Source organism: Tympanuchus pallidicinctus, unplaced genomic scaffold (genome assembly GCF_026119805.1).
Source record: "Tympanuchus pallidicinctus isolate F22 unplaced genomic scaffold, pur_lepc_1.0 scaffold2, whole genome shotgun sequence".
Lineage (NCBI taxonomy): Eukaryota > Metazoa > Chordata > Aves > Galliformes > Phasianidae > Tympanuchus > Tympanuchus pallidicinctus.
In genome coordinates, this window is record NW_026294721.1 from 12,350,123 (window position 1) to 12,378,075 (window position 27,953).

The following is a 27,953-nucleotide window of genomic DNA, read 5'->3' on the forward strand; positions in this document are numbered from 1 at the left end:
GATGTTGCATAGCAAAACAGGATCCTACGTGACCTTGCAAAAATCAAATTGTTCATGGCTTAGACTTCAACTGGAGTGCATGTAGCTTTATGTTACATGTTACAGAATAGAGGAAATGCGTTTGCAGACAGAGCTTATGGTCTTTACTTACAGGCAAGTACTGAGTGGGCTGAGGTGGGTGACTGCTTGTGTGGGTAGTACCTGAAGGCTTCAGACAATGTTTATCTGTAAGAGGAAGAAAAAGCAATCTTGAGTAATTCTTTCTTTTGAAAGATGCTGTCTTTCAAGATGAAGAAATTTTAATGTTTAGAATATGGTTTTGATGTCAGGCATTGCCGTTTTTATAGCATTTTCATTTTGCCTTTCCTTCCATATTACTTTAGTAGAGGCACTGATCACCTACCTCACAGTGGTAATAAATAAATAAATAAATAAACCTTTGTTAGCTGGTACACAGTTAAAGAGCAGTTAAGCTGTGAGCAGATCTGTGAATTTGATCATTATCTTGAATGAATTACTGGGGCTTAGTGTAAGGTGGAGGGGTTTGCCCTTCATAGAACTTTTAATTTTACTTTAGCTTCTAATAAATACTGCACTCATGGCCCACTAGAAGAAATACATGAAGTGTGAACTGGCATGTGTTCTCAACTGTATGTCTAGGGCATTTTTAATTTTCTAGGTAAGATGGCAAAATGGGATGGTATATGAATTTTTGCCTTTTTCAAGTACATTTCAAAACCTTTCTTCACACCTGTATCATATCATACTTACTGGGCATAACATGAAGGTAAAAAAGCAGCATTTTGTTTAATTTGGTTTCTTTTTTTTTTTTTTTTTTCTCCCCCTCAGGACAGTCTTGTAAAAACAATAAAGATGCTGTTTGTGGACTGAAAGTATTTTCTACTACCCAAGATAAAAAGAGTATAAGTTACTTTAGATTTCCAAGTAAAATACCTTAAAGAGTCTTTGTACGTTACATAGAGTATCTGGTTCTTCAGAATGTCTGTGATCAAGTAAAACGTCATAATTGCTTGGCAGGAGAGACACCATGATGTGAGGCTCATCCCTTGAGCTCTAGGTGTATTTACTCTTGTGATTTCCCCAAAAGCAGGAGATTTGTCTGCATAATATGTGGTACTGGGGAACTGTGGTTTGTCTGTTTGTTTGTTTAATTTTACCAGGGAGACCTTACAGCTCCCTGCAATTTCCTGAAAGGAGGTTGTAGTGAGGTGGGAGATGGCCTCTTCTCCAAGATGACTGCAACTGGATGAGAGGTAACGGCCTCAAGTTGCACCTGGGGAGATTTAAGTTGGATGTTAGAGAATAAAACCTTTCAGAAAAGGTGGTGAGGCACTGAAATGGGCTGCCAGGGAAGTGGTGGAGTCACTGTCCCTGGGGGTGCTCAAGAAATGTGGAGATATGGCACTGAGTGGTGTGCTTAGTAGGACATGGTGGAGATGGGTTTGTAGTTGGACTAGATGATCTTAGATGTCTTTCAACCTTAACGTTTCTGGGGTTTTATGATCAAATACACTCCTACAAAAAACAATGGAAAATCTTAATGGTATTTGATGTGAACTGGAGAGAACTTTCATATGTATATATTGATCCTGTATGTTCAGATATTTTTGGCTTCTGCTTTCCATTCTTAGTCATCTAAAATTTTTCTCAATTTTAGAGTTATTTTAGATCTTTGTAATATGTTAATTCTAGACATAGGTATCTGGGATGATATTTAGCTTCTGCAGGCTGGATATTATTTGTTTATGTATATTTGGGCATTAAATTTGATTTCAGATTGCTTTAGTAACCCAAAACGTGACTAATGCAATTATCTTGTAAGGCTAAGAATGCTTGAGAAATACATTCTAAGTACTTTCTTATTATTGATGTTACAAGTGTCAGAAAATGCTTTTGACAAGCCTGCTACATTTGTTCATCTGCAAATTATAATCTGAAGGAAACTTTTTAATGTTTCTAGTGTGTATTCCATCTCAAAGTTTTCTAGGCTTGAGTAACAGTGTGCTTTCCTGTAATGGTTGTGGGTTTGACCAGTCAGATTTTGAAGATTTAATATGAAATGAGATCATAGAATGAGATCATGAAGGCAATACCATAATGAAAAGAAATCAGCGATTATTAATTTAACATAATTTAATGGGAAAGAAGGGTAAGTTTTGAATATGCAGTTGAAGATAAAGCTCTTCTCTTGTCCCTTCCCATTAGTCTTTTATTTTTCAATTAAACTATATCATTAAAAAAATATATAGAAAAAGCAATAGAAAATCTGAATGAAAACACAAAAAAAGTGTACTGTTCCTATTTATGTCTATGTGTGGCTCACTTCCAGCAGACAGAAAAAGTTACCTGCGTATACGGAATCCTGTTGAGGTTTGGGAGGAAGGATTCTCAGATCTTGGACAGCCTCCAGAGTGGAAGAACTTACTGTCTCATAAGCATCTTCATCCGCATCAGATAGTTTGGAGGATGATTTTAACTCATCCTGTCCCCTCTTTGTGAAATGTTTGTCCTACATAGAAGGGCGGGATATATACAGATAATGCAAACAAGTTTAAGTTCAAGATTAACTTAATATTTGGAAATACTTGAGGTCCGGAACCAGGTATTTTGGTACATGGGACATTTTCTGTTGGAAATTGATAGGTTGGACTTGAGATTACTGTTGCATCATCTCAACTGAAGGTACCCAAAGTTCAGTAAAGAATGTATCAGAGACAGTATAGGTGTATCCACCCACTGTGTGCTTGCAGCTTCCCTGTTCTTTATTTTAATCTGCTCTTAAATATTGTGCTAATGGGGAATCAACATCTTCCCAAGGCGTTGTCTTCCACTAGCTGCCTGTCCTTTTGGTTAATGCTTCTTCTGGAGTGCTACAAATTATACCAGTTTGTTTCACCCTCTAAAGGCACGCACAAATAATTGATTATTAACCACTTTATTTCAACTTTTATTATACTCCATGTTTACAATTGTATTTTCTTTTAGTCTTCTCACTCCTAGACTAAGCAAGAACAGGTCCTTAAGGCCTTTTCTGAGCTCTCAGCCAACTCAAAGGATTTTGATCCTTCTATCTGCAGTATTACTTTTCTGTCAACTCTTCAAGGCTATGCACAGCTTCATGAAAACATCAGGGAGATGTCCAAGAATATACTGTTTTTGATGATACATTTCAGGGTAATGTTTGTCTTTCTATAACTGCAAATGTTAATTAAAAAAAAATATACCACTATACTCTGCACACACCCTGTATGACACATGGATTTTACAGGGTATTCTGCTGGGTAACTACTTCCAGTTCAGTAGCAGAGCTCTGGGAAGTACAGTGAGGGTTGATATCTTTTTCAAACAATTGAAAATATTACAAATATTTACAGATTTTTACAGTTTGCTTGTGAAATTCTCTTCTGGGAAATGCCAAAGACCTAACAAAATTTAAGATACATCATATCTACTGCTTTCTTTTTTCCCATCGTTGTATTTCTTCTAAAAAGAAAATTATTTATGTTCGATGAATCATTGTCCCTGTTCACATTATCAGTATTTTTTAAATAATTAGACATTTTTTCATAAAATGCTTCCAAACTCTGGTAGCCTCTCCAGGTATCCAGTACACCCTCAGGATCTGCTATAAAAATAATAATAATAATAATAAAAATTGAAGTTGCCCCTGTTTCTCCCTGTTGCTTTAGGAACATTTTAGAATGATCCCAAAGATAATCAATTAATGTCTCAGAAATTACTTCAAATTCTTCTTTAGATGCTTTAGTATAAGTAAATGCTGTCCTAGCAGTTCTTTCCCTGTACTGTTCTGTGCCATTACTGCCTTCTAGTTGGTATTAATTCCATGTAGTATCTGACTGTAATTAATTAACCTTTCTGAAGCAGCCAAAATATTGATTATATCAGCCTTCTTCACTCATCCTTTATTTGTTCAGCTTGCTCTTGGAGCAACAGATCTGTGCTCTCTTTTCCTCTTTCTCTAACTTGTAAGGTATTTGCAGTCTTTTTTTATACGCCTGACATCTGAAGCTCGAGCTTTTGCGCAGAAGTGGAAGGATGTTTAAAATATGTACTGTTATCTTTTCAGCTTTTATTTGCATTAGTTAGTTATTAAACCTGGAGGCTTAGGATTTTTGTGCTTGTTCATCTTGACTCCTGCTACTTTTGCATGACCTTACAATAAAGGACTATTTCAGATACATACTGTAAACAGAGAATTAGGTCAATTCAATTAGCTCCCACTAACACAAAGTAAAAGTTGTTCTACGTACTTAAAAAAAAAAAAAAAAAAATCCCTTTAAAATTCCCCATTGAGGACTAGGTTTTCTGCTACCAGTGTTGTAGCTAGAACACACATTTAGGAGTGAAAGAGAAAAATTTAGGAGGAATGAATACTTACAGTACAATATGTATTAGCAGGAACTTTCCTTCTTTCATTTTCTATGTGAAATAGAGAAAAAATGTCAGCAGATATCATTCTGTAGAAAAGGATACAATAACTAGTAGCTTACGTGAAGGAATAAAACTCTGTCATCAGCGCAGTATTTTAAAGATAAGTGGTTTAAACAAATGACAATTCACCCATGAGTTTGTTGACCTGTGCAGAGCATGAATAAGTAACTCTGTAGCTATTCACAACCATTAGCTTGTCTGAGCCCACTCACAGAAACCACTCAGGGGCTCATGCTTGAGCTCTTCCTTGTTTTTTGAGTTTTGCTGCCTGGTGCAGAACTGCATGGTTTGCTGCTGTTAAGCTCAGGGATCATGGTCTGGAAATCCCTCTTCTGCATAGAAAAATATCTTGTCCTTTTAATGGTACAAGAAAGTCTGACCTCCTGCTTTCAAGATGGAACTAGAAAAAGGGTTGTGCTGATGTCTTTGGTGTAATAGCACAGAATCTGCAGCTTTTGCCCAGGAGATCGGAGTCCTGGTTTCAGTTTGGGAAGCTTCAAATTCACAATTCCCAAAATCAAGAGCAGCAGTATCAGGCTGCAAACTGTTGCAACTGGTAGCTGTCTGCCAATGGATGTTATGATATCAAGAAAAGCACACTGCAGATCCAAGGGGACGATGAATAAGAAAGTGAATTTGTTTGAGAAGAGTTCTTAGTTTAGCCCTTAACTTGATTTACACTTTTAATCTAGGGACTGGTGAATGCAAAACAGTCACGGTATGTACATACCCAGCAAGTGCCCTTGTCCAGACTGTTGAACAAACCCTTGCACAGCTGTCTTTAGCCTCATGGATCTTGTATCTGTGGCTGCATAATAGTCTGGTTTCAAAAGCTGAGCATTAAAGTTCTTCTGTCAATAGTAACTTATAACACGCTCCTTTTCTAGTTCAGTGCTGAAAGTAGATTGTCAGATTATCTTGTGCTGCCCTAGTAACCTGTCTTCCAACGATGTTCTGAAGGAAACCAGTCTACATACACAGCCTCTTTAAAATTATTGAAGTGTTTTTTTTTTAATTTTATTTAAGGTTTCAATAATGTATGAGCCTGTTATTGCAGAGTGTTGTATGCCCCAGCAGATGGCATTCAATGTTCATTTATACAACACAGTGTTTTAATCTCTTACACAGAGGGTCATGAATGAGAGGCAGAGTTATTCATGTGAATTAGTTGTCTGATTTCCTGTTTAGTTATGCTGATGTGGATCAGAAATAAGCCCAATTAAATCAATGGCACTGAGGAAAAGTGATGTAGATAAGAGGATAATTAGACAGGGCCAATATAACAATGAAAAGACAGTCACAGTCTTTAAATAGTTGTCCTTTTACTTCTGTTAATAAAAAATGTGATTCTATCTTCCACAGAGAACAACAGAATTGAAAAATAGTGGTAAACATTAAAGCTATTAAGCCACATGTTTCATGACTTAACTCTAAAAGGGGGCAGATGTGAGACTTCAGGATGATTTATTGATATTTAATGTCAGTTTACAAACTGATGTCCAGGTTAGTCTATAATCTATTCTGTTACCCAGCAGTCACCACAGCTTGGAGGAACTGCTGCCCTCTCTCTCTCCTTTTGAGAAAGTGTGCTTTGTGCAATGCCAGTGAAGGAAGAAGTAGAGTTGCTGGTATCCTGTGGATATTCCTTTTACATGAGATGAATTTCCAGATATTTGCTTTGAGTTAGCTACAGAGTGCACACCAGATTGAATTTGCTCCTCCTGTAATTTAAGAATGTCATTTTGATAGTAAGAATGAATGTTTCATTTTGTCATCTTTGCTAGAAATATTGGGCCATAGACATGCTAGAGATACTGTAATGAAAAATGCTGGCTAGGTAGTGAAATGCTATGAAAGAGACTCACTGCTTAGGAAGAGATGATTTCCGTTATTTACTATATATGCATTCTAGGTGGATGGGGCCCTGGGCAATCTGATCTAGTTGCTGGTAACCCTGCCTGTAGCAGGGGAGTTGGAACTTTATGATCCTTGAGGTCTGTTTCAATCCATGCCATTCTATGATTTTATGATTTTATCATTCTAGAACTTCAAATCCCCTGAATCAATCTTCCTGTTGTATAGGTATGAAAGAGGACAGAATCACTGAATCATGGAATGGTTTGTGTTGCAAGGGACCTTAAAGATTATCTAGTCAGATGCTACTTACTAGAGACTCTTCCAAATAGACCTTCTTGCCTAAAGCCCCATCCATACTGGCTTTTAATACCTCCAGGCATAGGGGATTGTTAGCTTCACTGGACAATTGGTTCCCTCATCATGAAGAATTTCTTCCTCGTTTCCAATCTAAATCTACATGCTTTCATTTCAAAGCTCCTGCCCCTTATTCTGTTATTACAGGTTCTTATAAGAAGTCTCTCTTCATTGTTTTTTAGTCTCCTCTAGTTATTAAAAAACCACTGGAAGGCCTCCCTGCAGCCTTCTTTTCTCTATCCTGAACAATTACAACTCTTTAGCAGTTTTTCATATTTTTACCAGATAGTTTGCAATCAAGGGGATGTTCTCCATCAGTATTTTTTCAGCGAAATATGACAACTTACAGCTGGTGGGACTTTTCTCAAGCTATAGAAACTGAACACCTCCAGCTCAGTATTAAAATTTCTTATGCTACAGCCTCAGTCAAAACTAATAGATGGAGTGTGTCAGTTGTAACAATAGTAAGGAGTTATATTTCTGTGGCATATGTGTGGGTGGGCTTCTGCCAGCTGACAGAATGTCTGATGCAAAAGGACAAAAGAGAAGAAATGATTTTTTGATTAATTTGCAATGAAATAGAATTGCGTGTATTTTGTGGCAAACTTTTTATTGGTGACCTAAAAAAAGGCTGTTCAAAAGGGTGACAGGTTAACAATTTCTGCTTGAAAACCCAATATCAGACTTGCATCCCTTATTTAAATGAAAAAGCAGAAGTTAAATTGTTTCCGTGGACTTCGATGAGTCTATGAGTGCACTGTGGGTTTTTTTCAGTCATTTTTGTGGTGTTTCAGCAAGTGACAGAAAATGATAAAATGTTGTGGGCTATATTTCAATGAATCTCATGATCCTTACAGAGTGTCTCTTAGCCCTTCAGCAGAAAAAAAAAAAAAAAAAATGTAGCTGAAAAATAGCAAGGAAGAATCTGCATAGGAATTTTCAGTGTCAATATTTCTGGTCCGAAGTACAGTGTAAAAATGTCAGTATTTTCCTCTGGCCTCTAGAGATGTTAGGTAAGACAAGCAAAGCCTTCATAAATCATATGACTATGATTCCAGAACCAAGGAAGAGACTAGGCAGTCTTCTCTTCAGAGACTGTGAAAAGCATGTGTAAAAAACGTCACTTTTGTGAGCTTTTGTGGTATGGCTAGTTATCTATCTATACGGAATAAAGGATATACTGCTGGATTGTTGAGTTATATTTTTCCAGAACTGCTATTTTTTTTTTTTTCAGCCTTAAATCTAAATCTTATGTATTATATTGCATCCATTTGAGAAAACTTCATATAACACAATAAACATAGTGTACCAAATAAATTTATCTGGATGGTTGTGCCCCCATTTAGTCAGATAATTTATGTACTTTGCATTAGACATCTCTAAGGATGTTAGAGCCAAAGTTGTGAAACACTGCCATTTTTCAAATGGATAGGATCTGTGCTTAAGAAGTAAATGGGATTCAACTACATGCTTAGTACTGACCATAACTGCCATGGATTGAGATTCGGAGCTCCTATGTCATTGTCCCATTGCTTTGGAACAGCAAAAAAACAGATTGTTTTAAAAGCGGTGCATCCTTTTAAATTCCCTCAATTGCATTCTAAAAGTTATCAGCCAATGTGAGGTTTTCAGTTTCCAGCAGGATGACCACTCGTATTCAACTTGTTTCAATGTATAACATCACGAAACCAACATTTTTTGGAGCAGCCTGGAACTAAATGTCTTCTTACTTTCTTCATTAACAGATATCCAAGAACTTAGCTTTCTTTTCCTTCTTTTCTTGCAATTTATTTATTTATTTATTTATTTATTTATTTTGGGGGGGGGGAGGGGGAGGAGGTTGGAGGAGGGGGGAAGTTATTTTTTTGTTTTGTTTTATGATGTTAAAATATTTTGGCCCTTCTTAATTAGGAGTAATTATTGACTGAGTAATTATTATGTCAAAAAGATATGCTGTAGTACTTCTTTTTTCAATACTAAAAGAATTTTACCTTTTGGATGTATTTCCAGATGCATTTCTGCAAACAAACTTGGGCAAGAACTAAGGACATAAAAAAAATCCGCTTAAATATTAGAAATTACCATTGATCTATGAAAATTTTCAGACAGTCTAACTTAGCTGAACAAGTGCAAGCTGCAAGTACAATAATTTAAACTTGAAAAACAATTTGTTAGATACAGAAATTCAGCATTTTTGGCAATCTCTTACAGCCTCAAATTTGGATAAGTAGAACTCTACTGATGCTACAAATATCAATTTTAGACATGGATATTGCAAAAACGTTATTAATGCTTTTACATCTTCAGAACATAATTTGAGGGATGATTTTGCTTAGGGAAATAGGATCTAAATCTCTTTTAGCATGTGGCAGTGCCTCTGCACATGGCTCCTTTCCCCTTTTGCCAGCTCCCATGGGTATCACAATTTCCCCCAACCCTGTCATGATATTCCATCTTGCTTTAGGATGGAACTCAGCTAGTAGGAATATGTGGGATACGCTGAGTTCAGAAGAAACACATTGACAGGTCTTGATTTAACCCTGTTGTCAAGGATGATAGTTCTCTCACTATCACCCTCTTTTGTTACTGGTACTTGGCCCATTGTCAGCCTGACCAGTAGCATACACAGATAATTGCAGTACTATAACTCAATATTCAGAAACAACTATTTTTCAGTGAATATGCAGCCAGGGTTTGCATTAGGATTGTATTAACACACTCTTGTTTTACCTAATTTCTGAAGGCCCTTGGAATTACCCAAAGTTTGTGAAACAACTAAGCTTCAAGTGCCCCACTATTCTAATTACAACAAAATTTCTTTTAGCATCAGCTTTCGAACACAATGAAGCTGAGTGGTTTCCTGTTTAGTGAGCAGTCTGTAAACCACAGTAGATTCATTTGGTCTTTGCTGTTTGCTGCTTAGAGCATGGCCACATTAATAATAAAAATTCTATTGAAGTTAATTATTGGCACCTTAAACAGCAATTTGCTTACCTATTTTTTGGCAAAGTTTTCCTCCTCCCATTTGAATCTGTTGGGTGCTGTATCATTGTTTTCCTGTTAGTTCTGCCACAATTGAACAAAGCTTACTGTTAGCAAGCAGTAGTAAGTGGAAAATAAATGTGAATTTAAAATGAAATTATCAATTCTGGGAAAAATGTATGTAAATGATTCCCATCTACACCCCAAACATGATTTTCTTTCTTGTAGATATCAAAGTAACAAAGGCCTGTTCTTTTGGCCCACTGCTTCTGTTGCTCATGAGTTTAACTTTGAAACCTAATTTACTCATTTAAAATAATATTGATCTGAAACAGAGGATTTCCACGTTTACCTCTTAACTACTGGAAACATCAGTGTTAGCAGCAAAGGAAGATTATCTTGCCAAATAATACCCATAGACTGTCAAGATGGTCATGTTTTCTTGAACTCTTGGGCTTAGTCCCAAATTCATCTAAATTCATAGATTCTATAAACAGTATTGCCAAATAAAGATTTTTTCCTTACATGTATATATGCTCAAAAATTCTTAAAATAGAAGTTCTTAATTTGTGAATGCATGCACATTTTGTAATTCTCAGCGTAAAAATACTAATGGCCACAAATGCAAAGACAGAAATGCTAGAGGAGAAGACATGATTTTATTTAGTGTAAGAAATAATTTTGAACATTGGCTATAATTGAATTCTGAACTTTGTGTATTTCTTAGTTTGCCAGACAAGACCTTTAGAAGCTTTATCCCTAGCCACCAGAAGTATAAATGGTTAAATTTTGCTGCTGAGTTATCTCTGTAGAACATCAGAAATACAATCAGTTAACTGATTTCTATCAGCTATATCCTCTTTGTAATTTATGTATAATCTTTTTTTTTTTCTTTTAAGAGAACTATTTCATTCTTTGCAAAATTCTTCCGCATTCCTTTTAATGAAGTGCGTATTGCAAATGCAAACCTCTACTGCATGTAAGCATCATGATTACAGTGAACACAATTTTTGTGCAGCATTCCTCCCTAACTCTTCTGTGTGGTTGATTTTCTGTTGCACCTGAAAAGTGACCTTCTTCAAGTTCTGCCTTGCTTACAGTGGGGAACTATTTTGATCTGCTTCATATGGCTTTGCCTGTATGTGGGATGCAGCACTGAGGCTGAATACCTCTTTTGATGGCTACATCTGTAGTTCTTCAGAACTGCAGACATTTTAAAAGTAACTAATAGCATAAAGTACAGGATTTATCAGCTCACTATGGGTTCAGGATGTAGTAAAATACCTACCTTGCCTAAAAAGATTTTAAAAAGTCCTCCACTGCTTATTGCTTTAAGGTATTTCTATGCAATATCTTAAAGTTTCTATGTCTACAGTGCCAAAACATTTTGCCTGCATAGCATTTTCTTCTTTCTCTTGTCAACACCACTGTTGACACTGTCACGGGCGTGACATTTCTCCCTCCTTCTGCAAAAGGCAACGAGAAAGCTTCACCTCATGTAACTTAAGAGGCTATGTTTTAGAATTTTTTCCACTTATTAAACATTTCAGACAGATCAGATGCCAAATCTAAATTGTCTCTAACAGTGCAGTTTAGCGGCACAGAGGGAGCAGCAAATCCTATTTAGCTCAAGGTTCAGTTTATGGTTCAGTATATGGCAAGAAGATATACTGAGGAGAAAATGTAGGCTGGGCTTCCCATTACGTGAATTTTCACTAATATTTAATGGCAGACAAACTGTTACGGAGCATGCAAAGAAATCCAAATAACATTTACATTAATGTAAATTGAATTCCTCTCAATGGATTCTGTTGCAATAAACTATGATTAATACATGATGAATTGATGTATAAATGTTTGTGTTTCCAAATTTCAGAATTTCCCAAAGTCATGAAATGCGTAGCTGTATTATGCCATCTGGAAGTTTATTTACTTCAGAGCATTTAAGGTGATTATTACTAGGGTAAATTTTACTTGCCAGGAGTGAAAAATGGCTAAATCAATAAATGAATGGTAAAAAAAAAAAAAAAAAAAAAAAAAAAAGTCCTTTTCTTCCTGCCTTTATTCTCTCTTGTCTTCTGTTTTAATAGTGAAATAATAACAAAAGTAACTATCATGTTCAGGGTCTCTCCTCTGCCTGCAGTACTCTATATGAAGCAGCTCAGTGTTGCCTGATATTTTGTTCCATAAATTATGTGTTCCAAACACTCTACCATACTTCTGTGTTAAACCTTTCTTCATGAGAGATTGTAAATGCCATCATTTGGCCAAAGTATTCAAAAGCAATTCCCTATTGGTTAAACATGATTGCAGTTATCTGTTTTTTTAGTTACTTATTTTTGTAGCTATTTGCATATGTATTTGGTTTGGCAGATATGTTTGAGAGGGCTTCTTGTAAAATGGATCCTCATTGTGCTGGATGATTCACACTCATAAAGTCAAAGAATGCATAAAATGAGAAAAGAGGTGGATACCGCCTACAAGTGGAGTACAAAATAAGCTGAAGGTGGAAAAAGTTGGGCTTAAAGGAAAGGAATAAAATATGGAGTAAAATGGTTTTAAATTAATGGAGAGGAGATTTAGGTTAGTAGTTGGGGGGAAGTTTTTCACTGAGAGAGAGGGTAGTAAAGCACTGGTGTAGGCTACTCAAAGAGGTTGTGGATGCCCCATCCCTGGAAGAGTTCAAGGCTCGGTTGGATGGGTCCCTGTGCAGCCTGATCTAGTGCCTGATAGAGTGGGTGGCAGCCCTGCCCACAGGAGGGTTTGGAACTGGATGATCTTAGAGGTCCCTTCCACCCCAAGTCCTTCTATGACGCTATGATTCTATGGAGTCTGCAAGCCTGTGCTGACTGCAGACATCTGAAGGGGGTCAGTTTGAAAATGTAGGTACCTGTCAAACTTCATATCATTACTACTATATGAAGTGGTCAGTATTATTATTGTCTACATAATTAAAACAGAAAATTCCTAGTATTTATCATTCTGATTATCCCAATTCATGGCTTATTTTGCTAATAAGTGCTTACCAGGATGGTAAATGAAGGATGCTTTAAATTAAAAAAATAGGGTTTTTCTGGCATGTGTCTAAATGTGCTGTGTGTGCTGCATGTGGCAGTGTGGTTAGATTTTGGGGACACTGCAATCATGATGTCACTCTGTTAAAAGGCGCTTTAAAAGTGCATGGTACTATTAATTTCATTTTTCTGTAGCATCTTTCTCTACAGCCATAATTACCTAGAAGAATGGTTTGGAGTGGGAGGAGGCTTAGGTACTGTTTTTTGTGGCTCCAGTTAAGCAAAACGAAAGTCAGTAAGGCAGAAATAATGTTTAAATCTAGCAGCAGAGAGTACTGTCAGACTCACTGCCACTTTTGGAAGTGATACAGGCTAGTAAGAGAGATCATGAGTCTGGCTTGACTGGGCTAGCTTACTACTGAAGGGAGTTTTGAATTTGCTTCAACACTGCGATTCATTGCCACCTTGGGCAACAAACACACCCTGCCTGGTCCCCTGTTACAGCTCAAGAAGAATCCCTGCAGAATGTGAGTCTAAAGTTTCCTTTTCCTGAACTCCGTAACTACGTATAGGAGGACAGTGGGCTTCCCTGCACCATCCTTCCTAGGGGCAGCAGTGATCATTTGGGGACTAATGCCACTGGTGAGTAGGAGGTGCACATGGGGATTGCACTTCTAAGCAGGGCTGTTCTGGATCTTTAACAGGCTGACATTGATCCTCTGTACCCCAAATTACCTCTGATTTTAAGTCCTTTTGAGATAATTTGAGGCTAGCACAGAGTATGCTATGTATGCTTCTATGTATTTGATCTAATTTGCAGAGCTCCATACATGCTGGGATGGAGTTAATCATCATAGCAGCCCATATGGGGCTGCATTTTGAATTTGTGGCTGAAACAGTGTTGATAACACATCACTGTTTTGGCTGTTGCTGAGCAGTGATTGCACAGCATCAAGCCTTGATTTTCATCCCAGTCTGTTCCTCACTGAGAAGTCTGGGAGTGAGAAGGAGCTTGGATGGGGTCAGCCAGGACAGTTGATCCCAACAGACCAAGGGGATATTGCATGCCATGTAACATTGCATTCAGCAATAAAAAATGAGGGAGGGTTTTTTTTTTTGGAAGATGGATGCTGTTTGGAGACCAGCTAGGCATTGCTCTACTCATGGGAGGCGGTGACTGAAAGCCTTTGCATCACTTGTTTTTTAGGATGACAATTTTTAACACAGGCACATAAATATAAGCATCATCCAGGTCTGACGCAAAGGCCCAACCGCTTTTCTGAAATCTTTCCCAAGACAGCGTCCAGAAAAAAAAACCTGTTCTTTTGCTTTTAATTTGTAAAGGTCAGCTTTTATGAATCAGTAATAAGATCATCCATGAAAGCATTGTATGCAGTGCTGTTACAACAGAAAAAAATGCATAAATGGATGATGGTATGATTCATGTGTTGAAGCTGCTTCAGCTCTGGCTCTACAAGCATGTCAAGTAGGAAGAGACTTTAGCTAAGGGAGTGTTAGGAGCATAATAGTAAATATTAAAGTTTACATTCTCTTAGCATAATTATATGTCTGATCATTTGCAAAACTATTTAATTACAACTGGCATTATTCATCTGAATTATCTTCTTCTTCAAAAAAAGTGCTGTAGGTTTCCCTTAAAACCTTTAAACTGACATACATAGAAACACCCCAAGCAGTCTTCATAGTGTCAGTTCAAATAACCACGTAGAATCACAGATAAGGTGAAAATTATTTAATTACCCTATTGGTTAAATATGGATTTGGAAGTTCTGAATTGAAACATTTTCTTGGTGCCAAACTGCATTAACAGTCAGCAAAATGACAGCTAATTGAGGCTTCACTTATAAAATATTAGAAGATATTAAAGCTGCCTTTATCAGGAAACAGATCCCTGGTGAAGGTGTCATGGCTCCTATCTCTGTAATATAGGATAGGACAGATATTCAGGGTGCCGATTAAGATACACAGAAGACACTTGTATTTGTGTTGCAGATTTATATTCATCTGGTTTGGAGCTGTAATGAATCCTAGCCCAGTGACTTTGCAGTGGTTGAAAGAAGTTCAAAAGAGAAAAAAACGATTACCCATTGTGGCTGAGGAAAGGAATGGCAAGTCACTAAGGTATCTTTCAAGTCAAGTGGTGGTGATCTTGGAAGGAAAAGAAGGATTATACTCAACCCTATTTGCAAACAGAAGCTGCCCTTTATAGTGGCAAAGTGGAGATTTATATTTTGTTGTGTATGATACCATACTGTGCAGAGAAATGCCTGGAAAAGGTTTGGTGTTTGGCACAGATTTCTCCTCAGAACTGTTCTATCAAATCAAGCAAAACATATTCAAATAGCAACAGTGTGTTTTGTAACACTTCAAGCTAAATGCTGCAATATAATATAAACCACATTGCAAAGCTTACTCGAGGGGGTGTGGCATGAATATTTTGCCCTTGAATAAAGGAGCATGAACCAAGAGTCTGTCTCCTCTGTGCCTTACCCTTCTGGTATGTCTCCTAATAGTAATACAATGCAAAAGGCAGCACCTTCTGTATACATACATATATAAATATATATATTTGTATGTATATATTTATATATACATCAATATGAACTTGTTTAAGGATAGCAACCCGTTCTGTAATCTCAGTACAAACACATGTATTTTGTTGGGTGCATGTAGCTTCAGCCTCTGTAAATCAGGCTGAGCACACGTTGTCAGGAGAGTGGGGGGACCTGGGTATCCCAAAGGTTTTCATATTTTTTAGTCCAAGCAGTTAAATACCAATTTGGGTGTGAATAAGGGAAGTTCTTAATGCATGTAAAATGGTTTATGGGAACATAATAATGAAAATATATTTTTGAAATGCTGTGATTTTTTTGACGATAGAAATCAGAGTAATTCAATTACAAGTCCTCATCTGAATTTGGTCCTGGGATGGTACTAAAACTTCACAGAAGTGTAGGATTGCATCACTGCAACTATTTTCATGTTCATGTTTCTTAACTTCTCTGCAAGCCCTTTAGATTTGTGGCATCTAAACAGTAGAGAGTTTCTTCTGGAATGAAGAACAAACATCCAAATGGGAAACAAGTGTGTTTTACTTTTTCATGAATGTCTTGGTAATAGACACTCTCTGAGGACTTGCTAAAGTTGAAGCATTCCCTCTGCTTGCAATACATGTCTTTCAGAAGGTTCATCTACAGATTTCAACCTGTTTTCACTTCTGCTTCTTATAAACAGTATATTTTCCAGATGTGTTCTGTGTAGCTACCTGGAAGAATTTGTACTGGCTTTCTAAGTCCATGCATTAGGATACTCTGTTTATCTCTGCCCTTGCATCTTGCAATGATGAGTGCAAATCCCTGTTCACCTGGGGAAGTCTGAGGAAAAATATTTAACTTAATTATCTCCCTAGTGCTTGGGGACTGCCTGGTGTGAGAAGGGATGCCAAAGCCGTCTAGCTTTCCAGTTAAAGAACACTGAGTTATTCCATTCTCAGCAGATGATGTTTTATCATCATCTTCCTCCTCCACAGATGAGCAATATCCTGGGAACAGGCAAGAAGCAAGCAGATTATATCTTATCTTAGAGCATGCAGAGTTGGCTGGGGCTACTTGCCAGAATGTGGGGAGGCACTGCAACCCAGAGCTGCTCAGGGTACTGTCATTACGTATACTCCTTTCTAGCAGACAGGGGAGTCTGGCTATCTTCCCATAGCTCCAGGCAAACCTGCTGCTTCTGGAGACATTTGACTCTGAGTTAACTGTTGGAATTAAAACTCCCTCCTTAACACTGAAATACTGATGTCGTGCTGGCACTCCACAACAGCAAATCATAAAATAAGCTGAGCAGACGTATTGCACGTGACAGGCAAGTAACTAGATTGAACTAAAAGAACGTGCTGTATTGTCATCCCTCCATGCCCATCTGCTGTCAGGAGAGAGCTGGTAGGTAAGCAGATTTAATTTCACTCTGTCTGAGCCAGGGTGGAGTAACCTTCATAGGAATATAAAAATGGATCCTTCCACCATGCCTGTGGAGTCTAACCTCAAGTATGGCTCTTAGTATCCAGAAGAATAAAATTATCTTGCTCAAAGCAGAAAGGGAATATATATCTGAAGAAAAAGGCTTCAGTTTACTGTGGTTGCACTGTAAACCTATATGCATGTCCTTAGTATCTGTGAACCAGAGAATACTAACTGCAGTTACAAGTTGCCTGTGAAATCCTATTTAGAAGTGGATGAAAATGACTGCTCTGTGTATTCTCACAAGATTGGTTTCCATGGTGAATTTGAGGTAAGTATAGTAGTCATACTTCTAAGTTAAAAGGAAGGCAAGAAAATGTTGCCAGCAGGAGCAGGAAGGTGATCATCCCTCTGTACTCAGCTCTAGTGAGGCTGCATCTCAAGTACTGCATTTGGTTTTGGGCTCCTCACTACAGAAAAGACATTGAGACCCTGGAATATGTTCAGAGAGGGGCAACAAAGATGATGAGAGGTCTGGAGCACAGGTATTATGAGAAGCAGCTGAGTGAGCTGGGATTGTTCAGTCTGGAGAAGAGGAGGCTCAAGGGAGGCCTTGTAGCTTTCTACAACTATATGAAAGGAGGTTGTGGCAAGGTGGCCCACTTGAAACTAGCAATAGTACTGGGAGAATAGCTTCATGTTGCATCAGGGGAGATTCAGGTTGAATTGTAAGAAAAACTTATTTTCCAAAAGAGTAGTCAGGTGCTGTAATGAGCTGCCTAGGGAGGTGATCAAGAAATGTTTGGTGGGGAAATATTGGTGGTAGGTGGATGGTTGGACTGGATGATCCTGGAGGTCTTTTCCAATCTTGGTGATTCTATGATTCTATCCGTACATCTTATTAAAGTATCTTTCATTCATATGCTTACTACTCTAGTTTTGGAATCATGAGCAAATGACAAACAAATATGTATATTTATATGATAGCCATCAACATCTCCTAAACACAAAGTTGTTCATGGAAGATAGCAAATAGTAAAACAAGAGAAAGGGTTGTGCTAAACAAGTTATATTGGCTATTTAAATGTTCATGTCACTCAGATTGGGATCCTTAAATTAGGTGTTTTAATTAATGCTGTTGGCTCTCTGTGGACAGTCATTTCTGAAAAGACTTCTCTACTAGCTGTAGCCAAATGCCTCTGAAAATTTAAAAAAACCCTCCACTTAAGACAGAGTTCAAGTTCTTCTGTTCAAGAACTCATGTTCTTCACCAGTCCTATCTGTTTCTCTTCCTGATTAATCCTAGATTATCCCTCTTCTTGCATTTTACCACTCTGGTGCAGTTGTAGCCTACTCCTATATCTGGGTACTTGCTCAGCCTTGTGGTTTTCTGGGATTTCAGGTCATGTTGCCAGACAGCTATAGACCTGAAATGGTGAGATGTCTACACAAAATGCTTGTAATGGAGAGGGACTGGAGTGAAATAGACTACACTGTTTCTGAAGCCTTTCTAGTTAATGCCTGATTATGGCATCAGACAAAGATGTAAACAGAGAGGCTGGACAACATTCCTTTTTGAAAAGATTTCTAAAATCATCACTTTTAATTACAGCCTAATATCTAGTCCTTATCCGAGTTCTTTTGAAGAGGGCTCAACAGAAGCAGAAACAGAGTACAGGAACAACAAATAGACATACTATTCTGTCAGTAACTGTGCAATGAAGTTTCTGGGTCCAGTTTTTCTGTTATGCGTGAAGACTTGAAGGTGATAAAATGTAGACTGTCCTTTAAAAGTTGTACATCCTTTGTGCTGTGAAGTGGCTTTGGAATCAGAACAGGTGTGGGCTTCAGATCCACACTGGGCTAGTTAACTTCCTACTAGGGTCAATGGTTTATTTTCATTTCTGTACTTATTTCTTGCACATAGCAACTTTAGTTGCTGTCAGATATTGCTTAGAGGAGCAGAGATAGAGTATCTTAGTGCCTGGGGAGTGCACAACAGTTAAGCTACTTGGTAAAAATCAATACTGCTAACTTAATGGCATAACCTTCTAAAAACACTTACTTCACCTCTGCTACACCTGCAATCTACGGCAGAATAATTAATATTACACTACTTAATCATCAAGTTCATTCATATTCTAATGAATGACCTAGGACCAAATAAGACTGTGAAAAAATTTCCACAGGTCTAACCATACCACTGCTGTTAGCATATATCTGGATTCTGTAGGGTTTATAGGATCCAACTTAAATTTAGCACTTCAATCTACATCTCAAATTCTAGTTCTAAACCTTAAAGGCAGCTCAGGGACACTTGCAAACTGCTCATCATCTCCTGAGTGCACTAATAGACCTTAATGGCCTTGACAAGTCTCACCTGGTGCTTCCCCACATCCCTGCCAATGAGTAAAGGCACCCATTCAGCTCAGCTCAGAGCTGTCAGACACTACCCAGCAAATAATGCCAATGAATTGTGAGCTTCCAGCTCAGTGACATCCACGTCTGGCTACAGACTCTGTTGATCCAAGCCAAAACCTATAGAAGGTCTTCCTAGCCTGACCTTGAACCTACCTCATCATGTTGGAGCTGCTCAGTAATTGTGGGGTTGTATGTGATTTACTTCACCAGATATGATTGTAACCCTGGCCAGCAAATGATTTCCTGGCTTGATGCTAGTCCTGCCTTCCTGCCACCTACTTGCTTCACCATCTGGATCATTGGAGCTTAGATGCTGTCCCTGGGTGTGCTCTGATCATCTAGCTGGTGCATGGACCAGGGTGGACAGACCTGTCATGCTCCTCAGCTTCTGTCTCTTGGGGCAGCCCCTATCCTAACTCTGATGAAGTCCACCCAGCATACTCAGTTCCAATAACAAGTATTTCCTGGTAAGGACTATGGTCCTGGCCCCACAAGTCTCACCAGCATTCAGCTGCACAGTGTCCTTTCCAGTTTTTATAGTCTAAGAACATTATACTACCTAATAGTGCATGCCTGTCATTTAACTCCAAATGCCTCGCTGCTCAGTAATAAGCTCTAGTTTCTTTGGTCTCAATCTCCAGAACTCTATATCTGGTTATGTTCTAAATTAAAAAAATACTCCACTATTCTGTATCAGCACCACGCCCATTATCAACTGACTTCACTCTTCTACTGACTGCTTTCATCTCAGCTCCCAGTTCTTTCTGTGTAACTACAGTTTGACAGAGACTTGTAGGTACTTGGCTGGATACTTGAGGTTTTTTGATCGTAGTAATAGAAAGGAAAATGCTGGGGACCACCTAGCACAGTTCATTTCTTTGATTCCTTTGAATGATTAGTTCCCTGTTGTGATCAATTTCATATTTTTAATCATTTGTCTTGATATGCCTTCCATTCCTAGAAATAGAACCAGAGCAATGTTGCATATAATAAGGGAAGTCGCAAAAATCAAGAATATCCAATTCTATGCTAAGAGCATAAGGACTGACACCTGCTAAAGCTTTACTCTTGCAGCTACAGTTCCAGTCATGCTGTATGGAACCATTAGGTCACAGTCTGAACCAGTGATTGAGCACCTGGTGAGGGGACATGGGAGCACAAGTGCAAGCAATTCACCTATTTGATGGGAAAGGGTAGATCCAGGTTCCACCTGTGCCTAGCCTCATCTAAGAGATGGCAACTGAAAGGGAAGCATCTCTTATTGGAGATTGTCTCCTTTGGAAGTTTCCTGTGAGCTCTGATTCTCTGAAAGGGTAAGATATTTTTTTCTTTATTACTGAATTGTAATCACTGCCTTTCTTGGGTGATCTAAGACTGGTTAAAGGCAACTCTATGAGCTACCTCTTATTCCTACAAAAGCTTTCTTAGGGGCTAGAGTTGATATAAAGCACCTTAAAAATCAAAACCTTTCTTTAAGTACTGCTATATGAATTGGAAAGCTGAATTTTATGCGTACAAACTTTTGAAGTAGTTAGTATGTGAGGGAAAGCAGATAGGAAAGAAATCATTAGTGTGTTCAGATCGAAACCACAGGAGCATCATCTGCTCTACCAGTTGCTGGGATGTTGACCTTAATGTAACTACAATAACTTCTGCAAGCTGGGCTCTGTATTGCAGAGTGGGGAGAAATGTAATGTCTTTGAACTATGCTTTCCACTCTGCTTATGTTAGATGTATATTAGCTGCTCAGAAGGAAGAATTAGAGTGGAAATGAATATTGCATTGGGGAAAAAGATGGGTAATCAGCATTACAAGCATGCCTCTACTGTGACACAGTTAAATAAAAGTAACATTTAGTGTCAATGAGTTATCACTTTTGCCTACTTCCCTATTCATATACCATCTAGAAAAGCATTCTACAATGTCTCATAGCAGTACCTCGCTTTAAAACTTTCAATATTAAAGGGAAAATCCAACATTTAAAAATAACAGATGGCTATGTAGTGAATACAGAGCTGTATTTCAGTCTTGGGGCTTTGTGGCAATTCAGAAGCCACTTGAGTTACATGCTCATGGTTAATAAAATCAGCAGAGCCACTCCAGTTAATTACAGCATTCTATTTGTTCTGTAGTTTCTTATCTTCAAGTTCCAGTAAGAAATGGATAAGACATAATCCCTCCATAATGCCCTTTTTTTTCAAAAAAAAAAACAAAGGAAAAACCACCACAAAACTTCACAGCTGTAGACAAAATGTAAGTTCTGTTATGAAGAGATACACTTTAATGTGTCTTTCACAGAGCAGCTTAATTGACAGTAATTCCAGACTGACCAGATAACAAACATTATATTGCTTCTCATAGAGGGCTAGTGAAATAGAGTACTGCCTTCTGCCTGGGGGAGGAAATGGGAGCTGTAATGAGTATGTAGAAAGAGCTATTAAGGAACATGGAGCTGTCTCCAGTTTCTTTTAGTTTTTCATCCTGATATCACTTCATTCTCTATTTGTTGCCCTTCCCCCTCCCCCCCCCCATGTTTTCTGAAGAAAATGTGTAGCCAAATAGAATAGTCTGTTTTCTTGATGAAATAATTGAGGCAATGTAAAATAAATTCACCACACCAAGAAAATCTGGAGAAGTTTGAGCCCTTTTTGCAAGGAAGACTATAAATTATTGACTTGCCCTTTTTCTTTTTAATGAAAATACTAAGCTCTTGTTAGTACAGCTTCATTTCAGAAGAGATAAAACCAATGACTAAAAAACGGAATTATTACATCCCCCTCAAAAGCCTGTCCACTCTTGGCTCCATACCCCTTACAGGCAATGGATCAGCAGGAGTTTTCCTTTTGTTTCGCTTAGTCAGGTCTGGACCAAGGTCTTCTTAAATTGCAAATTCATAAGGCAGAGGAGAATGGCAGACCTATATACCCATGGATCAGGGACTTGATAGGGGAGGTATGTGGATTGATCTAGGAAACAGCATTTAGGAAATACATCACGAGGATTGCTTTATTCCTCTATTTTTTTTCCCCCTTAAACAGGGTGTGTCTCTAGTTGAGAGCTCCTTCTCACTGTGCCTTACAGAGCAGCAAAAGCCCCCGTCTTGCTCTTAGTTCTCCTTCCAGATAACAAAATGGTGTGCATGAAGCGTTTGGGCTATTTCTGAGCAAAATTTGTGCAATGAATTTCTCTCTCTGCATAGTAGTACTGGCCTTTCTACAGTGAATTTGGCTAGGTTGTGAAATAATTCCTTGGCATAATGGATGAATATTTCAAAAGCCTAGACTGATCACAGGAACCATTCTACTTTACACACTAATAAAGGCAAATCTCACTTCCAGCACCTTACAAAACTACAGGAGGCATATTTGTGATTCTTTGAAAAGGAAACCCTGTGACAAATGTAAATAATTCACAAATGCTAAAACGTCTACTTCATCTAAATAATATTTTAAAGTGTGGCTGTATTTTCCATTAAAGCTTGTTTTAAAATGGTAAATTAATGTTATAGATGACTTCTAATTCATTAAAATTTGTAGAGTTCTATAACTGATGCTGGAAATCTTTGTATAGTAAAACCTACTGTGTGTTGAAGCTGGCAACTTCTACCCACAGTTACAGCTGTGGCATTGATGCCTTTGAAGTACTCACAGCTGGGGCAGGAGCTCCTCCCTGCAGACAAAAAAAAAAAAAAAAAAAAAAACCTGCTAGCTTAAAACAGGCTTTAAATTTCGTGCAGCTTAGTTGGAACTTGACTTAAAGATTTGATTTGATTTTCAGTGCAGAAAGCTATTTTTGCATCTGCTTCAAAGGCAAGTGATACCACAACATCTCCAGTCTCAGGTGTAGTTAAAAATCTACTCCGACAGCAAAGGTAAGCCACCAGCTTTAAAACATAGGTTTAAATTCATTTTATTGCTGAGTGTCTGCTACGTGTAAAGACCTTAGCTTAAATTTGAGCCTCTTTCCCATGCAAAATGTCATTTAATCAATGGCAGTGTTTCTAATGTATCCATCGCCTTTCTCTTTGAATATCTCTGCCCACTGCTCAGTGGGAGTTTTTTCTAGAACAAGCAGAAAGTGAGCTCTCTGGGTTCAGACTCCTTGGTGCAAACCAGCAGGGCTTTCTGCTGAGCTGCCCCTACCTGAGAGCACTTCAAAGGAGGAGCCGCAGCAGGAGCCCGAGCTGAAACCGAAAGCACTGTGTTTTATCTAGCATGGGGGGTTTCAAGAGTCCTCAGCCTCGAGGGCAACTTGTTCATTTAAAAAACATGTTTTTAAAGTGGTGTGTTATATGGCTGCTGTAAGACCTTGAAGAGGGTAGTTGTAGCCACATACAGTTTTCGATATGCTTCTTTCCTTCTGGTCAGCTTTATGAGAAAACAAAATAGAAAAAGGAATGAGCCTGCTCTTGCAGGAGTGATGTAATCCCTATTTTGATGCTGCACTCACAGAACAAGAGAATGTGGAAAAGTAAACTGCAAGGGTTGCTCGTTCTTTTTAGTGTTCTTTTATTATGTACAAAGTCAGTGCCATTTTAAACATTGTTCTCCTTCTCAGTATTCCTGTTATTTTTCATTGAGTTATGCCTTTACTGCTTAGGCCAGATGATGCTGCAGTGTGGTTTGAAGAGATTTGGGAATGTCTGCTTGAGGATGAAGGAGTATGCTGACTTTAACATAGCTTAAGCTCATGGACTTAAAGGTGTTAACGTATTTACTTTTCATTGATTTCCACATTAGAGGAAATACATGGATTCATTTTTCTTCAGTTAGGAAGGAAACACTTATGCATCTCTTTCAGGATTTTGTATTACATTTTTATTTTTTTTATGTTATTATACTGACTATAACTCTGATACTACCAGTACTAAATGACTTTATACACATTTTTTTTTTCCACAGAAATATCCTGATCAGATTCACAGGCCCATGCTTCACTGCTTGTGGATCTAGCAAATACAGCAGTTTATTTAGTGATTACTGAATTCCTGAATTTATAGAACACTATAAGTCAAGGTTCAAATTCATATTTTGTCATAATTTGGGATATTTTTAAAAATGCTTTCAAGATGATATGCTTGCATAGTGCATCAGTCCTGCAACTGATCAGTCAGCCTCAAGAAGACAGTTAACCTAAAGTGGTGAGCTAAATACCTGAATAATTAGCAATAACAGCTATAGCAAAGTATAGGTCTGATAGGTCTAGCAAAACGTCAGAAACTATTCTTTATTTTCCAAATTAGACGTGCCCCTTCCTGATCCTAAACCTAGCTTCTTCTGAAAGTCTAACTCCCTTTAACTTGCATTGTATTTTCTGTGAAAGCTCAGAAAATAGGTACTTCTGAAGACTTCCCATTTAGGTAAGAGTGAGCTCTGAAAAGGGAAAGAATCTCCTTTCTCCCAGCTGAACAAGAACACTGCAAGTGACACCTAGGTATCATTTGTCAGACGGTTAGAACTGATACCAACTGTCACACAAATTCTCTCTTACAGTGCTAGTGGGGGAAAAAAAAAAAAAAAAAAAAAATCAGAGCTCCCAGCCATAACATGGATTTGTTGTAAGCTATGTTCATACACACTTGCAAGTTCAACTCACCCCCCATGGTTGTGTGCATTTGTACACAGAGAGATTTCAGCCCAGGTGAACCTAATAAAGCTAGCTTTAACTCCAGATCTGCAGTGTCCAGGTGAGTAGTTTTGAATAATGAGCTGCTTTGGGTGCGTTACTACCAGTTGTCAGCTGTGAGTAGTTTCAGCTAATTTCTTTACTAAATCGACTTACAGAGTGTTTCTGCAGTAACTGTTTCTGGTGTCTGGAGTGCTTAAAGACCAAAAGAAACCTCAAAAAGACAACTCCCTGAATTTTCAAGTTCAGATTCTCTAATGAAAATCAGCTTTACAAGCAGGAAACATGAAATTGGCTGCTGGGGAGCTCAGAGGGCTTTTGAACTGTAGCTTGTGCTCAGTCCAGTTCAGTGAACTCCAGGGATCCCTTGGTCTTTGTGGAAAACTTGAGGTGATTCTGGATGGTGTAACACAGCCTGAACAAAGGAAAAGCAGCCACACCCTGAAAAAGCCTCTTGCTGCTGCTGATTAGTAATTTTATTACCCGTGGAAAAATTCTTGACTTCAGGTTTTTTTAAACATCCTTGTAGATCAATCCATTAACATGTAATTCTGGAACTGCTCTGAAAAAAGTTTTATCCTCAAATATTCCTGTTTAAAAGAGACATGGAAGGTAGTGTTTCCAGTGAAGGACATCACAGTGGGGTTTGGGAAGCCTGCACTGCATGCTGGGGTGTGTTTTGGAGTTTGCACGTGATTTGAGATAAATGATTCTGGCCATGCATTCAGTGCATTTAACTGGCTTCAGAACCAAGCTTAGACTTTGGCTATTCACAGTTACTGCCAGATCTTCCAATGAGCTAATTCCAGGATGCTGTAGCTACTTTTCCAAGGTTTAGGAAGATCCTTCAGTTTATCTATCTCCTGAGATCTGTGGAAGCTGTATATGTGCAGTTTGTGCTGTCTTCACTGCTTCCCTGCATTCCATCAGCACTGGCATAGCACTGTGTCACCAGTGCCAGGCTGATGGCTCTGCAGCCTCCTAAAAAAAAATCCAAGAAATGCTCTGCCAGAATGATGGGTGCGTTTTATATACTCAAAATGTGCAAACTCATAGAGGCAAATGTAATGAGGTTAAGGACACTCTTGAGAAATTCTCTGTGAGGAGTGATTTTTAGATCTAGGAGGTGATGCAGGTGATGACAGTTTCAGAAAGGACCCAGGTGGAAGGCAGGGACAGATTACACAAGCTGCACAAAGGCATACTCCCTGTAACTGTTACAAGCAAGAAGTGTAGAAGTGAAACATAATAACATCAATAATAAAATGTGGTAACTACTAAGTACAGAGAGGCTGGCAAACATTCAAGTACAATACTTACTCTGTGTTCATAATTCCTGATTTGTGGAAATGCAAATCTTGTAAGACTGCAATAAGAAAAGGAAATGTAGAATCTTACAAACCTGTATGTATGCATTTCTTTTTCTTTCTTTTTTTTTTTTTTTTTTTCCTTCTTCCCCCCCCCCCCCCCCCCCCCCCCCCCAAGCTAGAAAGGAACCTAAAATCACAGAATCGCAGGGGTTGGAAGGGACCTCCAGAGATCATCAAGTCCAACTCCCCTGCCAAAGCAGGTTCCCTACACCAGGTCACACAAGTGGGTGTCATCTATTCTGAAGAGAAAATGTTTCACTTCTGGCAGGAGTAGCATTTGTCAAAGATGTAACTATGAACAGCATCAGAAAGTGTATAGCGTGGCCATGTTTTTTAAAATAATGAAATCTCACTGTACCTGAACAGGCTTTGATTCATGTGCACATTGTTCTGTTGCTGCCCTCTGCATGTTCAGGAATTGAATTTATACATAAAGATCTGTATTCTGATGAGAATTTGAAGTGAAATTTTAGTGCTACAAGCTAAGAATCCAGTTTGAAGAGGCCCTGTCAAGACTATATCTAGTTGTCAAGGGTCTCTGAAGCTCCATGGTCCCAAATGAAGGAATGAAAATACGTGCATACATACTTCTTAACGTTCAGGGTGTGGGTTTTTTCCTTTTATTTCCAGTTTTGTTGGAGGCACATACAACTCCAAAAGCTGTATTAGAATTCTCAATTATTTTATTGCTAGATCTTCTATACTAATTACTCAGTTGGTTTTCCACTCATCTCTGACTTATATCTCATAGAATCACAAGGTTGGAAATGACCTTCAAGATCATTTTGTCTGACTGTCCTCCCATTACCATTGCTACCACAAGCCACTGAACCATCTCCTAAGAGAACCCTTAGTAGTCCCAAAATTTGGACATAAAATATATATACCTTTTCTATTTACTCTATCATAGTCTACTACCATTACTTTCTCTCGCTTAATAACTGTAAGGAGAGTGAAAAAAGTCGTATTTTCTTCTCTCCTCACGTGCAGCTACTTGTCAAATGAGAAGGCCTTGCAACCTTATGCAACAAACATCTTCTAAGCCTTCTACTGTCTTTAATTCATATTACTATTTCAGGTAGGCCTTCAAGCTCATCTCAAAAGCTCCAGAGTTTTCTATTGAAAAAAGTGCGCACTTTGAGCACAGTTTAAAATATGTTGCACCTATTGTAGCTATTGATGAATGTCACCTGTATTGAGCCACGATTTTTTATTTTCTTGAGTTAATTTTACCTTGATGCTTTCCTATGTTGATGATTTCATTCAATGTTTGTAGAATTCTTAGTAGATTTCTATGGCAGGTTGTTCCTTACTTGAAACTGTGTTTGTGGGGGCCAAAATAGGCAGTGCTAGCTTGTAATTTACAATAGAAGTAGGTGGACATCTGATAGACAAAAATGATTCCTTAACTACTTTGAAAAATTGAGATTATAGTAATCCTGAAAGATGTGGCTTTCTTTTTTAAAGAGAAGAAAAAAGCTTTTGACTAAATGTCTACTTCTTAAAAAGCTTATCAGAGAGTTAACTTCTGTCACGGAGTAACAAAAACCTTAAATATTGGCTATTATGCTTCAGATATCTCAAAAGTGCTAAATAGTTGGAAGAAAGCTGTCTAGAGCTATAAGGTAGCATAAGTCAAGTTGTAAATGTGAAGCAACTCCAACAATCACTAGTTACTCAAAATCTTGCAAATCAGAGGATTGTTACTGCGTATATAAGTATTAAATTTCTAACTTTATTTTCTGCATTTTTGTGCAGATTGATGCTTAAAAGTACAAGGCCTAAAATAAAGGGAGCACAGTATGAGTAAACTTGCATGGGGAAAAAAGGCAAATCAAACAAATCTTGCAATTATTCTAGGGACTATTTTGAGTGTA

General features: G+C 38.1%; 2 protein-coding genes across 2 annotated transcripts in view; both read right to left on the bottom strand.

Annotated features, from left to right (window-relative positions):
- Nucleotides 1-26,060, bottom strand: part of CLNK (cytokine dependent hematopoietic cell linker) — a 50,265-nt gene extending 24,205 nt beyond the window's left edge. The window contains exons 1-6 of the mRNA XM_052681667.1: nucleotides 26,027-26,060; nucleotides 9,679-9,750; nucleotides 8,676-8,725; nucleotides 4,421-4,461; nucleotides 2,368-2,530; nucleotides 152-225 (exon numbers count right to left, since the gene is read on the bottom strand). Coding sequence (XP_052537627.1) covers nucleotides 152-225; nucleotides 2,368-2,530; nucleotides 4,421-4,461; nucleotides 8,676-8,725; nucleotides 9,679-9,750; nucleotides 26,027-26,037 — 411 coding nt within the window. The 5' untranslated portion in view covers nucleotides 26,038-26,060. The remainder of the gene's footprint in view (nucleotides 1-151; nucleotides 226-2,367; nucleotides 2,531-4,420; nucleotides 4,462-8,675; nucleotides 8,726-9,678; nucleotides 9,751-26,026) is intronic.
- Nucleotides 14,990-27,953, bottom strand: part of BOD1L1 (biorientation of chromosomes in cell division 1 like 1) — an 823,932-nt gene continuing 810,968 nt past the window's right edge. The window contains exon 26 of the mRNA XM_052681642.1: nucleotides 14,990-14,999. The gene's annotated coding sequence lies outside the window, so the exon portion shown is untranslated. The remainder of the gene's footprint in view (nucleotides 15,000-27,953) is intronic.